Source organism: Stegostoma tigrinum, unplaced genomic scaffold (genome assembly GCF_030684315.1).
Source record: "Stegostoma tigrinum isolate sSteTig4 unplaced genomic scaffold, sSteTig4.hap1 scaffold_204, whole genome shotgun sequence".
NCBI classification, from domain to species: domain Eukaryota; kingdom Metazoa; phylum Chordata; class Chondrichthyes; order Orectolobiformes; family Stegostomatidae; genus Stegostoma; species Stegostoma tigrinum.
Window position 1 is genome coordinate 221,811 of NW_026728142.1, and position 15,690 is coordinate 237,500.

General features: G+C 45.0%; 1 protein-coding gene across 1 annotated transcript in view; it reads right to left on the minus strand.

Moving 5' to 3' along the window:
* LOC132207918 (complement C3-like) overlaps positions 1-15,690 on the minus strand; it is a 250,276-nt gene that overhangs the window by 217,518 nt on the left and 17,068 nt on the right. Inside the window, exon 3 of the mRNA XM_059643736.1 lies at positions 5,249-5,458. Within this exon, the coding sequence (XP_059499719.1) occupies positions 5,249-5,458 (210 nt within the window). The remainder of the gene's footprint in view (positions 1-5,248; positions 5,459-15,690) is intronic.

A 15,690-nucleotide genomic window follows, 5' to 3' on the forward strand; every position in this document is an offset into this window, starting at 1 on the left:
AACCAATTTGAAAATGTGGCCTCTGGTCGTAAAATCTTTCACAAATGGGAGTAATCTCTACGGATATACACTATCAAGCCTCTTAAGAATCTTAAATGTCGAAAAAATAAGTTTTTTTCAATTTTATAAACTCCAATGAATGTAGCCCAACTTTCCTAAGCATAGCAATCCCCTCCGCCATTTCCGAAATCAACCCAGTCAACATGAGGTGTACGGCCTCCGCAGCACTCGCTCTGTGGCCGTACATGACTTGTCAGTTACCATCCTGCTGCTACGTCTCTACTTCTATTTACGATGCAGTCCTCCATCCATCCGAACATACTTCCCTTGAACACATGGGCTCTTTTCTTTTGAGACACCTTACGAGCTGTAGCTTATCAAATGCTTTGTTGAAATCTCAATGTACTACATCAACTGGTGGTCCTTCGTCAGTAATGTTTGTTTCCTTCTCAAAGCACTGTAGCAAGTTTGTCAAGTATTATTTCCCTGTTATGAAAGGATGTTAACTCTGTAGGATGTTATAGCACACTCAGTACCCTGTTATTTCATCTTTCGTTGCCGGCATGAGCATCTACCCAGGTTGACCTAAATTGGCAATACTTGCTTACTATTTTGTCCAAGTATCTTTGTAATAATGGTGTTATGTTCACAATCTTTCAATCCTCTGAGAATTTTCCACAATCTAAGGATTCTTGGAAGATTATCATCAGTGCCTCCATTGTATCTGTAGCTGCATTGTTCAACATGAGAGGATACAACTCATCACACCCCTTGGATATTTTCTCTATTGATTGGAGTCATGTTTGGAATTCTGTGCAGTGACATTCACTTTTCACAGTTTGCTAAATACTACCAGGAACAGAAATTGTCATCCAGCTGCAACTAAGCTAAAGCTTTCAGCACACAAGAAAGTATTTGAATTCATTATGACCCAAACAACTCCTGAAAAGGGCAATACAATTTGCCTCAGTCCATAAATGTTCTTTCTCCAACATCCTGAGATGCATTATCTGTATTTCTTCAAATTTACCACAGAATCCGTTTCAATCACCCTTTCAGCAATACGCATGACAACAATTCGGCATTCTTAGTCCCCCTGTAGCCTCCGTTGCACATGTGCATTGTTAGCTGATTATTTCTTTGTGTGCCTGCTTTTTTGCTCAAATGGATAAAGCTAAGTTCGTGTTCTTTTGTCAACAGAACTCTTGCCTCCTCACTCTCATCCTCCTTGTTTTATCCCTCTGCTGGAATATTTAATTTGTCGACATATCTGAAATATGTTGTTGAATGGATTGGGTTTTGTGCCATTGCATTCCCCATAGCCCATCTACCCATCCTGTTGCTTGTTCTAACAGTTATTATCTTGCAGAGTGGAAAATGCAGTTTGAAAGCAATGGAACATTATTGATGAAGAAGTTGATGCATAAATTGCTGCGATCTTCCAAACTACAAACTCACCTTCAATTCTTTCTCGGTCAGAGCATTATGCCGGCGCACATGAATCGTGTTCTCAATGGGACGTCCAAAACCATGGAATTGAATTTGCATGTTTCTCAATGGGACGTCCAAAACCATGGAATTGAACTTGCATGTTGATTTCTTCTTCCCTCTTCAGAAATGCAATGTCGTATCATGATGAAGCTTTCAAGGCAATGATTGTGTCCTTCAATGAAGGGAAAAGTGACTTTTAGATTCATGGAAATATTTCAGTACTTCCACATAGATGAAATGCAAACATTCTCCCTGCATGCTGACCCAAGTCCGCAAGACTAGGGCATGACCCAGTCTCATTTTATCGTATCTTTCTGATTTTACATGCCACGGGATAATCATTGCAGCGTAACAGAAATGTTGATCATGGAAATTTATCAGTGTTTTAATAAATAATGGCAAATTTTCAACATCTTGCAAGTGTATGAAGGCTCAATCTCATGACACCTTGCCTGCTGCACAAAGACATTCTTACACTGCTTTGAATGTTAGGGCTCAAACAAAACACAATCATTACACAAATGCATCAACACGCTACCTTCAATAGGATCTGGCGCAGGCTTGGAGGGCCGAAGCGCCTGTTCCTGTGCTGTAATTTTCTTTGTTCTTTGACCAGATAAAAAGGAAAAGGGAGGTGTATAACAGTCATCAAGGGAACAAGAGTCCCCGTGGACGCACTAACATCAACCAGGCCAACATCCCCAGCACTGAGGCACTGACCATCCTCGATCAGCTACAATGGGCTGGACACTTCATCTGTATGGCTGACATGAGACTCTCCGCATGTTCTCATCCCAGCTTCAAAAAAGCAGGCGAGACCCAGATGTGCAGAGGAAGCACTCGGTGATAAACTCAAGTCCTCAATGGTGAAGTGCGACATTCCTGCAGACACCGGGGAATCGCCGGCCTCAGACGGCCCAAAGCCTGAAGAGCACCTGGGAAGGCATCAAACACTTTGAGGCTTGCCTTTGGAAGCAGCGGAAGCCATGCAGCCACACCAACACCTCCCTCACCCCTTCCCACGACTGCCTTCTGCCCCGAGTGCAACAGAGCCGACGGTAGCTGCATCGGTCTGTACAGCCGGCGATCAATTCAGCCTGAGAGTGGGAGAGTGTCATCCATATCTGCGAGAAACCACCATGATGATGATGTATAGTGTGCAGGGGCATCTCGTCATAGCAATTCAGAGAACAAATACAGGGCAACAGAACGCTGGTGACCAAGATTAGGATGAGGGAGAATCTCAAAATCTTCTACAAGTGTCTCAGAGGGAAAGAGAAAACCCAGGGAAAACCAGGTCTCATTAGGGATGAAGAGGCAAATGAATGGTTTGAACTGGAGGGCAATGTCAGGTGTTAAACGAGAATTTCACATCAGCTTTTACATGTGAGAAGGAGCACACAATTCTCAAACAGAATTAACAGAGACTGGGGAGATGTTAGGTGTTTTGGTGAATTTAAAATTGGACAAATCCCAGGTTTGGATGAGGTGTATGCCACGATGCCCAGGGAGATGAGAGAAAAAATTCCACTCGCCCTCATACAGAGCTTTCAAAAGTACCAAAGGACTGGAGAACAGGTAACATAGTTCCACTTATCAAAATGCGTGACAAACATAAAGCAGAGTATTACAGACCGGTGAGTATCACATCAGCAGATAGGAAAATATTGGAGAAAATTCTGTACGGCAGACTTAATTTCCATTTCAAGAAGTGGGGTCTGATCAGCGACTGTCAGCACAGCTTTGTCAGGGGGAGGTCACGCCTCACAAACTTAGATGATTCTTTCAAAGAGGTGACAGAGTGTGCAGATGGGAGTTGATGTAGTGAAAATAGATTTCAGTAAAGACTTGGACAGGGTCCCAAATGGGAGCGTGGCAAAGAAGGTAAAGCTCGGAGGGTCCAGGAAAATACAGCAAGTTGAATCCAAAGTTACAGATTGGTCAAATGGGCAGGTCAACGGTAGATGGAATGTTAACCCTGATCAATAAGGCAATTTGGACAAACTAACAAGGCAAGGAATCATTCAAAGAAATGCCAGGACACTAGGAAGATCAGAGGAATGGTGTGATCTTGGGGTGCTTGTCCACAGATTCCTGAACATGGAATGGCAGCTTAAAAGGACAGTTCAGAAAGCATATGGCTCAAGAGCTGTACAGGACTTTTGTTAGGCCCCAGCTGAAGTGCTCAGTGCAGTTCTGGTCTCTCCATTATAGAAAGGAGGTGTTTGCATTTGAGCATGTGTGGAGGACATTCATCAGGATGTTCTGAGGGGGTGAAGCATTTTAACTCTTGGGAGAGTCTGGATAAGTTTGCGTTAGCAATAACTGCCAATGCTGGAGTCTGAGATCACACAGTGTGGAGCTGGAGGAACACTGCAGGCCAGGCAGCATCACTGTTGCCGATCTCTGATTAAGGGTCTAGGCCTGAAACATCAGCTTTTGTGCTCCCGAGATGCTGCTTGGCCTGCTGTGTCCAGCCAGCTCCACACTTTGTTCTCTTGGATTCTCCAGCATCTGCAGTTTCCATTGTCTCTAGCATCACTGTTTTATCTGGATAAGGTTGGATTGTTTTCTTTCGAGTAGAGAAGGTTGAAGGAGGTCCTGAAAAAATTGTTTAGATTAATATGGGTAGGGGCGAGGTAAAAAGAAGGTCCATAATGGGGTCGGTTGGGGGGGCGGTGGTGGTAGTGGAAGAGATACATACATTTAAGCTAAAAGCTCAAAAGGAAGTTCAGGAAAGAAAAGACACCCAGAAGGTGCTGGGGGTTTGGAATTCATTGTCTGGGACTTGAGTTGAGGTGGATAATCTTTTCACATTAAAGAAAAAGGGTTGGTACAGCACTTAAAATGAAATAACATTCAAGGCAATGGGCCTATTGCGAGAACATGAGCCGAATGTCAACTTAGTGTGGCTTCAGTGGTTACAGACACAATGGAATGAAGTGCTTGTTCAATTCTGTAGAATTCTCTGATTCTATGATTCTGGAGCAGGGGACAGTGAGTGGACAGCACGGGACAGTTCACCTATATTCTCCTTTATCCATCTTCTGTCTGCCTCCCGACTTCTCCCTATTTTTTACAGAATCCCCTTCTCCCCGGGTTTTGAAGAAGGGTCTCGATCTGAAACGTCAGCTTTCTTGCTTCTCTGATGCTGCTCGGCCCGCTGTGTTCATCCAGTTCGACACCTTGCTCTCTCAGATTCTCCAGCATTGGCAAGTTCCTACTATCTCTTGAAGAAACTTACTTGTTTTTGCACCCAACCTGTGGTGAGAATGTGGAACGCACTGACTATGTGGGTGGTAGAGGCAGAAAGCATGATAACATTTAACAAGTCTGTGATTAGGCATTTGCGATGCCAAGGCATACAAGGCTCTGGGTCGAGTGCTGGGAAATGTGATGAGAATAGTTCGGGACTTGCATCTTGTGAGGGCACATACAATTTGCTGAAGGGTCTGTTCCATTGCCATAGCACTCTATTATGCTGTCCCTCAATGATCCTGTGACAAGTAAGTGAAGGTTTACAGAAACAGATACTTTTCAAGGACAATGCCAAAAGGAAAAGTGATACACAGTCAAAGTGCATCTAAGAATTTAACCAAGGATTAACACCATTGAAGAACTGGAATTTGTGCCAATGCACCAAACCTGCAGATGAAAATGCAGTGTCCAGTTTGATTGCAAACTGCAACAACCACCAGTTAGTAACATGATCAATGCAAATATCTGAATGCCTGCTGTTGTGATCTCAAGCATTTACCTGCGTCGAGTGAATTCCACCACCATCGTTCTGTTGCATCGTTAGCCACCTCGCAATCGGTGTTGCGTAGTCAATATCATTCCTTGACAATGCTTGAAGCAAGGCATAAGCAGTGATTTCCACAGTCATCGCAGAAGCCTGTGCTGCTTCAATTGGATACGGCTTCTCGTCCTCCAACAATGGAGGCTTTCCAGTTACCGACATCAGAATCTGTCATTTGAGAAAGGGATTAGCTGAGAATAAAGTTTACATCATATAGATTTTTGTTTGCATTTCACCAACACAACAATGGTTTTCTGGTCAAGATCCACCATTGTCTCACCCCTCATGTCTCTAACATTCTCCATACTTCCCGCTCAGTGATGGGTGCTTTTGTTTGGGAAAAATAGGCACCTTCGAATGCAAATGAATCAAGATGAGCTTTAGTTTCTCATCAGGCTACATGGCAGTTATTACAAGATGTTATGAACAAAAGGTGAAGAGGCAGATGAAACCATTCACCAGTCTGGATGATCTTCTTGCCCTCATCCTGAGGAGGCATCACAGATCTTAACTTACACGCAATTCAAGTTATTTCATGCAATGACAAGACTGAATGTTCTGGATACTGCAAATGCCATGGCACCTGGCAGCATCCGACAAACTGTATTGGAACAATGTGCCCCAAGGTCACCACACCAACAGTAAATGTTTTCCAGTACATTTTTAAACACTTGCGACACTCACATTTCAGAGAAAGATGACCTATCATGTAATAGTCAGACAAATTGTGCTGACCAATTATGGCCTCAATGTATTCTCAATCATCAGCAAAGTAATGCAACATCTGGATGACAGTGCTGTCAAACAGCTGCACATTAAGGTTCAGTTTACTTTTCGTCATGCCACACTTCTCGTAACCTCATTCAGGATTTACCACAAATATGATCAGAGATCCTGAGCTTGAAAAGGAAGGAAACTGCAATCTGTCATTTCCACCAAGGCAACTTCTGATTGAATGTGGTGTGAAGCAGAGGAATAGAAAATTGAGTCAGTGGCATTCACTGGATACCTGCACTGGTTGAAGTCATGTCTTCATTTGAACCAAAGTGGAGACATGAATGTTCATTGAATATTGTCCAGGTGTCCAGCAGAATTCATGACTTTTCCAACAGTGAAATCAACAATGAGAAAATACAGTGAGACTTGGACAATGATCAGGCTTGGCCTGATGAACGATAAGTAACATTTGCACCACACAAGTGCTAAGCAGCAATCAGCTCCAACAAGAGAGAATATGACCATATCACAAAATTCCATGTCCTTACCTGAACATCATCCTTACATTTATTTTTAAATGTACAAGTGCTATCCAAGCCATGCAGGGCTATGGGCCAGGTGTTGGAAATGAGGTCAGAAAAATTCACTGCTTCTCTTTGACTGTCACAGAATCCGTGAGCTTAAGAATTTAATTCTCCTGTATTGTAGACTACTGAGGTGCCTGGCTATCCACTTCATCAAGGTTAACACTGATCTAAAACTAAACTGGGTCAGTTATCTAATCAGCAGTAGCCAGGTCCGTGGTACAAACCGCCCTGCTGTGGAACAGGGTCAGGCAAATCCAAGTGAGTGATTGTGGTTGGAGGCTCATTCGTTGGGGGCATAGTGTCTGTAGCCACATTTGAGACAGCAGGGCTGTGTGTTGCTTCCCTGGTGCAAAGGTCAAGGACATCTCTGAGTGGTTGCAACAAATTCTTAAGGGGGAGGGTGAGCAGCCAAAGGCCATTGTGCACATTGGTACCAATGACGTAGGTAGAAAGAGGGATGTGGTCCTGTGGACTGTGTACAAGGAGTTAGCAAAGAGGCTGAAAGGCAGGACCTAGAGGGTAATAGTTACTGGGTTACTACCAGAGCCACATGTTTGTGAGCTAAATTATAGAAAGATAGGTGAGATGAATGCATGGTTAAGGAGCTGGTACAGGGGCCAGGGTTTCAAGTTCATGGATAACTGGGCCCACTTCTTCGGCAAGGAGTGACCTGTGTAAGAGGGATGGGTTGCACCTGAACTGAACGGGAACAAATATCTTCACATGGAGGTTTGCTCGTGCTACTTAGGATGATTTAAAGGCTGGCAGGCAGCTGGAAACGAGAGCAGCAGGTCAGCAAGTCGATGAATTGATGGCAGGTACATGTTAGGACCAATAAATCAGAAAAGAATGGCAGTCAGAGACAGGTACATGAACATGATGGCACAAACAAGCTGACGTATGTTTCTTTCACTGCAAGGAGTATTATAGGTAAGGCGAATGAGCTTAGAGCCTGGATCAGTACATGGGACTCTGATGTTGAGGCCATTACATGGGTTTGGTTGAGACAGAGACAGGACTGGTTGCTCAATGTTCCAGGGTTTCATTGTTTTCGACAAGATAGAGGGGAAGGTAAAAGAAGGAGGTGCTCTCCGAACCTGTGGGAAATGTTACATCTGCACCTCGAAAGGACATTCTGGAGGGCTTGCCCACTGAGGCAATACAGGTCGCGTTCAAAACTAAGATAGACACAATCACTCTGATCAGATTAAACTAATAGCCTGCTCCCCTGTTGCCACTGACACACTGAGGAACAAATATGTAGGCAGCTTGTGAAACGATGCACTAACTCAGAGTTGTCACAGTCAGTGAATTTAACCTCCACGGTATTGACTGGGACTCCCTTACAACAAGAGTTTAAATGAGGCTGAATTTGTTAAGTCTATCCAAGAGAGTTTCTTGACACAGTATGTGGATAGAAGATGGGCCATACTGGACTTTGTCCTGGTCAGGTAACTGGTGAGAAGGGTGGGAAAGCATGTTGGAAATAGTGATCACAACTCCTTCAATTTTAAGATTGCTATGAAGAAGGCTAAGTCAGGACCTTGGGGGAGAGTAAATTAGATCAATTTTAGGTAGGAGCTGGGGAGTGTTAATTGGGAGGAGCTGTCACATTTGCCATATGGGAATTGTTTAAAGGCCTGCTTATGAGTTTAGGATCAGGAAGGAGGAAGGACAAGGATGGCAAGGTAAAGACCCTTGGATAATTGGGGAGGTTGTGAAGTTAGTCAAAAGGGAAAAACAAACATATGTCAGGTTTGGGAAGCTAAAATCGAACAGGGCTGACATAAAGAAAGCAGAAAAAGAAAGGGCGATGAAATGACCTTGGCAAGGAGGGTTGAAGGAAATCCCAAGGCATTCTGTGCATACATCTAAAACAAGGGGATAAATAGTGAGAAAGTAGGACCATTCAGGATAAAGGAGGGAACTTGTGTACGGAAGCAGAGGATATGGGCAAGATCCAAAATGAGTACCGTGCATCACTATTCACTCAGGCGAAGGGTGTGGAAGATAGTGGGATTTGTGTGGAGCATGCTCATATGATAACAGCATTTTGAGATCAAGAAAGAGCATTAAGGTGCATAAGTCCTCAGGACCCAATGGTATCTACTCAAGGATTTTGAGCGAGGTGAGAGAGGAGATTGTCGGGGCATTCAGCAATATCTTTGTATCCTTGGTAACCACTGGAGAGGTACTAGAGGACGAGCAAGTTGCTAAATGTTCTTCTTCTGTTCAAGAAGGGAAATAGGGTCAATCCAGGAAACTACAGACTAGTGAGTCTCTCATCGTTCATTGGGAAGCTATTGGAGAGAATTCTTAGGGATTGTATTTACCTGTATTTGGAACAGCATGGCCCAATTAGGGACAGTCAGCATGGCTTTGTGCAGGGCAGGTCATGTCTTACTAACTTGATTGAATTTTTTGAGGAGGTAACTAATGTGATCATTCAAGGTAGAGTAGTGGATATTGTTGACATGGATGTTAGCAAGGCTTTCAATAAGGTGCTTCACCGTAGGATCATCCAGAAGATTAAGATCCATGGGGTCCGTGGTCACTTAGCTGCTTGGATTCACAACTGGCTTGCCCAGAGAAGGCAGAGGGTGGTGGTGGAAACGTGCTTTTTAGGCTGCAAATCCAGGACTATTGTGTTCTGCAGGGATCTGTACTGGGACCTCTGCTGTTGTGGTATACATATAAATGACTGAGGTGACAAGATCGATGGATGGGTTAGTAAGTTTTCAGACGATAGAATGATTGGTAGAGTGGTAGTTAGGGTAGAAAGTCATAAAAGGATACAGAAGGATACAGATCCGTTGCAGAAATGGCAAATGAATTTTAATCCATTAAGTGTGAAGTGCTCCACTTTGGGAAATTAAATGTGAAGGAAAAATATACAGTTAATGGCAGGACCCTGAGCAGCATTTGTCTATACAGGGATCTTGGGATTCAGTTCATAGCTCCCCGAAAGGGGCCACACAAGTTGATAGAGTGGCAAAGAAGACGCATGGCATGCTTGCCTTTATTAGTTGGGGAATCGAGCACAAGAATCAGGATGTCATGTTCCAGCTTTAGAAGACTTTGGTTAGGCCTTAAGTATTGCACTCTTAAGAATTGTATCCAATTCTGGTCGTCATGTTACAGGAAGGACGTGGGAGGTTTTGAATAGGGTGCAAAAGAGGTTGCCTGGATTTGAGGGCTTGAGCTAGAAAGGAGAGGCTGGAAAGACTCAGACTGTTTTCTCTGCAGCGGCAGAGGTTGAGGGAAGACTTGATAGAGGTTTACAAATTTATGACATGCATAGACAGATTCTGACTGTAACCCTTCTCCCAGATTTGAAATGTCTAAAACTGGGGGCATGTATTTAAGATGAGCGGGGGAAAGTTCAAACGAGATGTCAGAGACAATTCTTATATACAGAGAGTGGTAGGAGTCTGAAAAGCACTGCCGGGGTGGCTGTGGAAGCAGATACAATAGGGCCGTTTAAGACACTTTTATATACGTACATGAATATACAAGGAATGTAGGGATATGAATCAAGGACATTCAGAAGGGTTTAGCTAAATTTGGCATCATGTTTGGCACAACATTGCATACCAAAGGGCCTGTTCCTCTGCTGAAGTGTTCTGGGATCTATGTTAATCAATGTGACTGGAACCGTAGATCAGAGACAATAGATTCTACAGCAAGTAACTCACTTTGGGCTTCTCAACATCTGTCCACTGCCGATAAACTCCAAATCCGGGTGTCAATTAAATACTCTTCACTCAGCTGAACGAGTGCGACTCCGACAACACTATCGATAAACGACAGCAATGCAGTCAAATCATCCCATTGATTGATCCCCCTTCTTACGTAAGGATATAGGAAAACAAGTAGGCCATTCAACCCATCAAACACTTTCTACCATCCAATGAGATTATAACTTAATTGTGGCCTCCCTCCATATTGCCTTTGGTCCATATCCCTCAATACTGTTTTTCCTTTCGGTCGAACTGAAAATTTACAATTAACAATGGATCTGGAATGAACTGGTGTTTGAGATGGGGAGTTACAATGAGACAATGCACCAATTCATCAAACTCCTTCCACAGTACCTGATAATTGTGTGATCCCTACCACCCAAAAATATTTAAACAGCAGCTCTAGAATCTGCATGTTCCCTGTCAAAATCAGCAGAATCCTGATCTGGAACTGTATGACTGTTACTTCATTTCCACTGAGTAAAAGCAATTCATCTCCTGTCCTCAGTATTTCCTTAATATATTCATACCACGTGCATTGCAGCTATTCAACAGGCCAATTCTCCACAACCTTCTCAACAGCAATTCTGGATGGACAGCAACTGCAGCCCAAGAAAGCAACATCAATGACATGCTCGTGAATTTTAAAAATTATCATGACAATATTTGCGGATAATAACAAATCTCAGACTTCATGACGTCTCAAATCCATTCTCCCCCTCTCCCCATTGCTTGGATGTGCATTCATGATTGTGATTTACAAAGAACAGCAACTAATTTGAAACAATTAACTTGCAAAAATAGAACAGAAATCTTGTTCTGTGCAAAACCGATGCAAAACAGATAGTAGCGGATAGTGAAGGGGACTGTTGGAGAATGCAGAATATAGACAGATTGGAGAGTTAGGTGGAGAAATGGCAGATGGAGTTCAATCCGGGCAAATGCGAGGTGATGCATTTTGGAAGATCCAATTCAAGAGCGAACTGTACGGGAAATGGAAAAGCCCTGGGGAAAATTGATGCACAGAGAGATCTGGGTGTTCAGGTCCATTGCACCCAGACGGTGGCAACGCAGGTCAATAGAGTGGTCAAGAAGGCATACGGCATGCTTTCATTCATCAGACGGGGTATCAAGTATAAGAGTTGGCACGTCATGTTGCAGTTTTATAGGACTTTGGTTCACATTTGGAATGCGGCATACAGTTCTGGTCGCCCCATTACCAATAGGACGTGAATGCTTTGGAGATGGTGCAGAGGAGGTTCACCAGGATGTTACCTGGTATGGAGGGTCCTAGCTATGAAGAGAGGTTGAGTAGATTGGGATTATTTACATGAGAAAGACGGAGATTGAAGGGGGGGACCTGATTGATGTCGACAAAATCATGAGAGGTATAGACAGGGTGGATAGCAAGAAGCTTTCTATCCCAGAGTGGGGGGACTCAATTACTGGTCGTCACAATTTCAAGGTGAGAGGGGAAAAGTTTAAGGCATATGCGTGGAAAGTTCTTTATGCAGAGAGTCGTGGGTGCCTGAAATGCGTTGCCAACGCAGGCGGTAGAGGCAGGCACAATAGTGTCATTTAAGATGTATCTAGACAGAAACATGAATGGGCAGGGAGCAAAGGGAACAGATCCTTGGAAAATAGGCGACAGGTTTACATAAAGGATCTGGAACGGCACAAGCTTGGAGGGCCAAAGGGCCTGTTCCTGTGCTGTAATTTTCTTGGTTCTTTTCCTCTTTGAAACAGTTTGAAGGCTGGGTATCAGCTAGACAACAGCAGCGAACCCTGGGATTCGTCATTAGCAACATGAAGGAGTTTCCAACATCAATTGGAGAGAGAGCATATATGAAGATTCAAGTCACTATTTCATCTACAACTTTCCACTCACACCGGTGCAATGCCCTTTCAGAACTATAGGACACGTTAGTCCAGAACATGCTGCACTCAAGCCACTTCCATTTTTCCACTTCCTGAACTACAATTTGATCCCTTCATTTCCTGGTTTGTTTGATTTTATGTTTTTCTAGTCTTGAAGTTTTCTACAGTACAAATTTATAGTTGCCCTATTTTAGAAGGATATTATTAAGCAAGAGCGGGCACAGAAGAAATTTACCAGATCGTTGCTGAGCATGGAAGGTTTCAGTGATAAACGATGGTTGGGTCAGCTGGAACTTTTTTCACTGGAGCAAAGGGGGATGAAAGGTGACCTGATCGACGTTTATAAATAGGACAAGGCTGGAGGGATATGGGCCAGGAAGAGGCAGTTGGGACTAGTTTAGTTTGGGATTATGTTGGACCTAAGGGCCCATTTCCACACTGTACGACTATGACTCGAGAAAATAGGCTGACAAGGTAAAGTAACACATACCGTACCAAAACGAGAAAAAAAAAGCACAGCATCCCCTTCAAATTACATCTCACCGCAGGACAAGTTAAGGCCAGGCTACTACATAGAACAAACATCAACACTGCATCTCAAACCTCCACTGGAATTGAATAGTTTTGCATTTATCTTGATAAGTCAAACCACATTCTGTTCTCCAACCCTCTGGTACTTCCCTTGTGAGAGGAATTGAAAAACTGGTCAGAGCCACTGAGATTTTCTTTCTGAGGTAACAAGGTGCAGAGCTGGACGAAAACAGCCAGCCAAGCAGCATCAGAGCAACAGGAAGGCTGACGTTTCAGGCCTAGACACTTCTTTAGAAATGGGGGAGGTAGAGGGGGTTCTGAAATAAATAGGGAGAGAGCGGGAGGCGGATAGAAGTTGGATAAAGAAAAAGATAGGTGGACAGGAGACAGACAGGTCAAAGAGGCAGGGATGGAGTGCAGGTGGGAAGTTAGGGAGCAGACAGGGCAGTCCAGATAGGACGAACAGGTCAAGGGGGCGGGAAGAGGTTAGTAGGTAGGAGGTGGGGGTGGGGCTTGAGGTGGCAGGATGGAATAGGTGGGTTGGTTTTGGGTTGCGGGAGCAGGAGGGGAGATTTTGAAGCTTGTGAAGTCCACATTGATACCACTGAGCTGCGGGGTTCCCAAGCGGAATATGAGGCGCTGCTCCTGCAATCTTCAGGTGGCACTGCAGGAGACCCAGGATGGACATGTAATCTGAGGATTGGGAGGGAGAGTTGACACGGTTCGCGACTGGTAGGTGCAGTTCTTTCATGCATCGGTGACTTGCAAAGGTCCCCAAGCCTCCGCTTGGTTTCCCCGATGAAGAGGGGGCCACAATGGGAACAGCGAATACAGTATATCACATTAGCAGATGTGCAGGTGAACATCTGCTTGATGTGGAATTTCTTCTTGGGGCTGGGATGGGGGTGAGGGGGGAGGTATCGAGGCAGGTGAAGCACTTCCTGCAGTTGCAGGAACAAGTGCCGCGTGTACGGGGTGCTGGGGGGGTCAGTGTGGAGCGCATAAGGGAGTCACCTCAGGGTGGGGAGGGAAAAAATGTCTTTGGTGGTGGGGTCAGAGTGCAGATGGCAGAAGTGTCGGCGATGATGCATTGAATCCGAAGGTTGGTGGGGTGGTACGTGAGGGCGAGGAGGACTCTGTTTTGGTTGTTTTATGGGGAGCGGGTGTGAGGGGTGAGTTGTGGGAAATGTGGGTGACCCGGTCGAGGGTGTTTTCGACCACTGCGGGGGGTGGGGGGGCGGGGGGGGTGGAGTTGCGGTCCTTGAAAACTAAAACTTCTCTTTCAAATCCTCCCACCTCCTACAGACAAAGGGGGTGGCCAGGGTATCCACATGGGCCCAAGCTATGCCTGCCTCTTTGTAGGTTACATGGAACGATCCCTCTTCCGTACCTACACTGGCCCTAAACCCCACCTCTTCCTCCGTTACATTGATGACTGTATCGGCGCCACTAATGTGATAGCTGCATCCGCTGTTCCCATTGTGGCCTCCTCAACATCACGGAAACCGAGCGGAGGCTTGGGGACCGCTTTGCACATCACCTATGCTCACTTCACACTAAACAACTCCCCCTCCCATTCCTCATATGACATGTCCATGCCTGGCCTCCTGCAGTGCCATAATGATGCCACCCGAAGGTTGCAGGAAGGGCACCTCATATTTTGCTTGGGAACCCTGCAGCCCAATGCTATCAATGTGGACTTCACAAGCTTCAAAATCACCCCTCCCCACAACTGCATCCCAAAACCAGCCCAGCTCATCCCCGCCTCCCGAACCTGTCTTTTCTCCCTCCTATCCCCTCCTCCCACATCAAGCCCCACCACCATCTCCTATCCTCTTGATCTTTGGCCTTGATCTTTGAGTCCTCATTTTCTACAGATTTCGTACCAGAGAGCTGGAGGGCTGCAAATGTTGTGCCCTTGTTCAAGAAGGGCAGGAGAGATGACCCAGGTGATTATAGACCAGTGAGCCTTACGTCTGTTGTTGGAAAAGTTTTGGAAAGGATGAGAACAGATAGGATTTATAAACATCAAGCAAGCACCAATTTGATTGGAGATCGTCAACATAGATTCGTCAAGGGCAGGTCGTGTCTCACAAACCTCAGTGAGTTTTCAGAAGGTGGCCAAGCATGTGGACGAGGGAAGGGCCGTTGACGTGGTGTACACGGTCTTCAGGAAAGCCTTTGATAAGGTTCCACGTGGTCGGCTATTGGAGCAAATATGGACGCATGGGATTGAGGGACATTTCCCAGTTTGGATGAGAAACTGGCTTTCTCTAAGAAGGCAACTAGTGGTGGTTGATGGAAAATATTCAGCCTGGAGTCAATTCGCTCGTGGTGTGCACAAGGATTTGTTTTGGGACCGCTGCTGTTTGTCATTTTTATAAATGATTTGGATGCAGGCACAGGTGGATGGATTACTCAGTTTGCAGGTGACACTGAAGTTGGTGGAGTGGTGGGCAGTGTGGAAGAACGTCGCAGGTTGCAGGGAGACTTGGATAAACGGCAGAATTGGGCTGAAAGGTGGCAAAGAGAGTTCAATGCGGATAAATGTGAGGTGGTTCACTTTGGGAAGAATAATAGGAAGGCAGAATACTGGGTCAATGGAAAGATTCTGGGCAGTGTGGATGTGCAGAGGGATCTTGGTGTCTCTGTACATAGATCCCTGAAAGTTGCCACCCAGGTTGATTGTGCTGTTAAGAGGGCTTACAGTGCGTTAGGTTTCATTGGTAGAGGGAATGAGTTCCGGAGCCAAGATGTCACACTGCAACTGTACAAAATGCTAGTGCGGTCTCATTTTGGAATATTGCGTGCAGTTCTGGTCGCCCCATTACAGGAAGGATGTGGAAGCATTGGAAAAGGTGCAGAGGAGATTTACCAGGATGTTGCCTGGTCTGGAGCAAAGGTCTTATGAAGAAAGGCTGAGGGGCTTGGTCAGTTCTCATTGCAG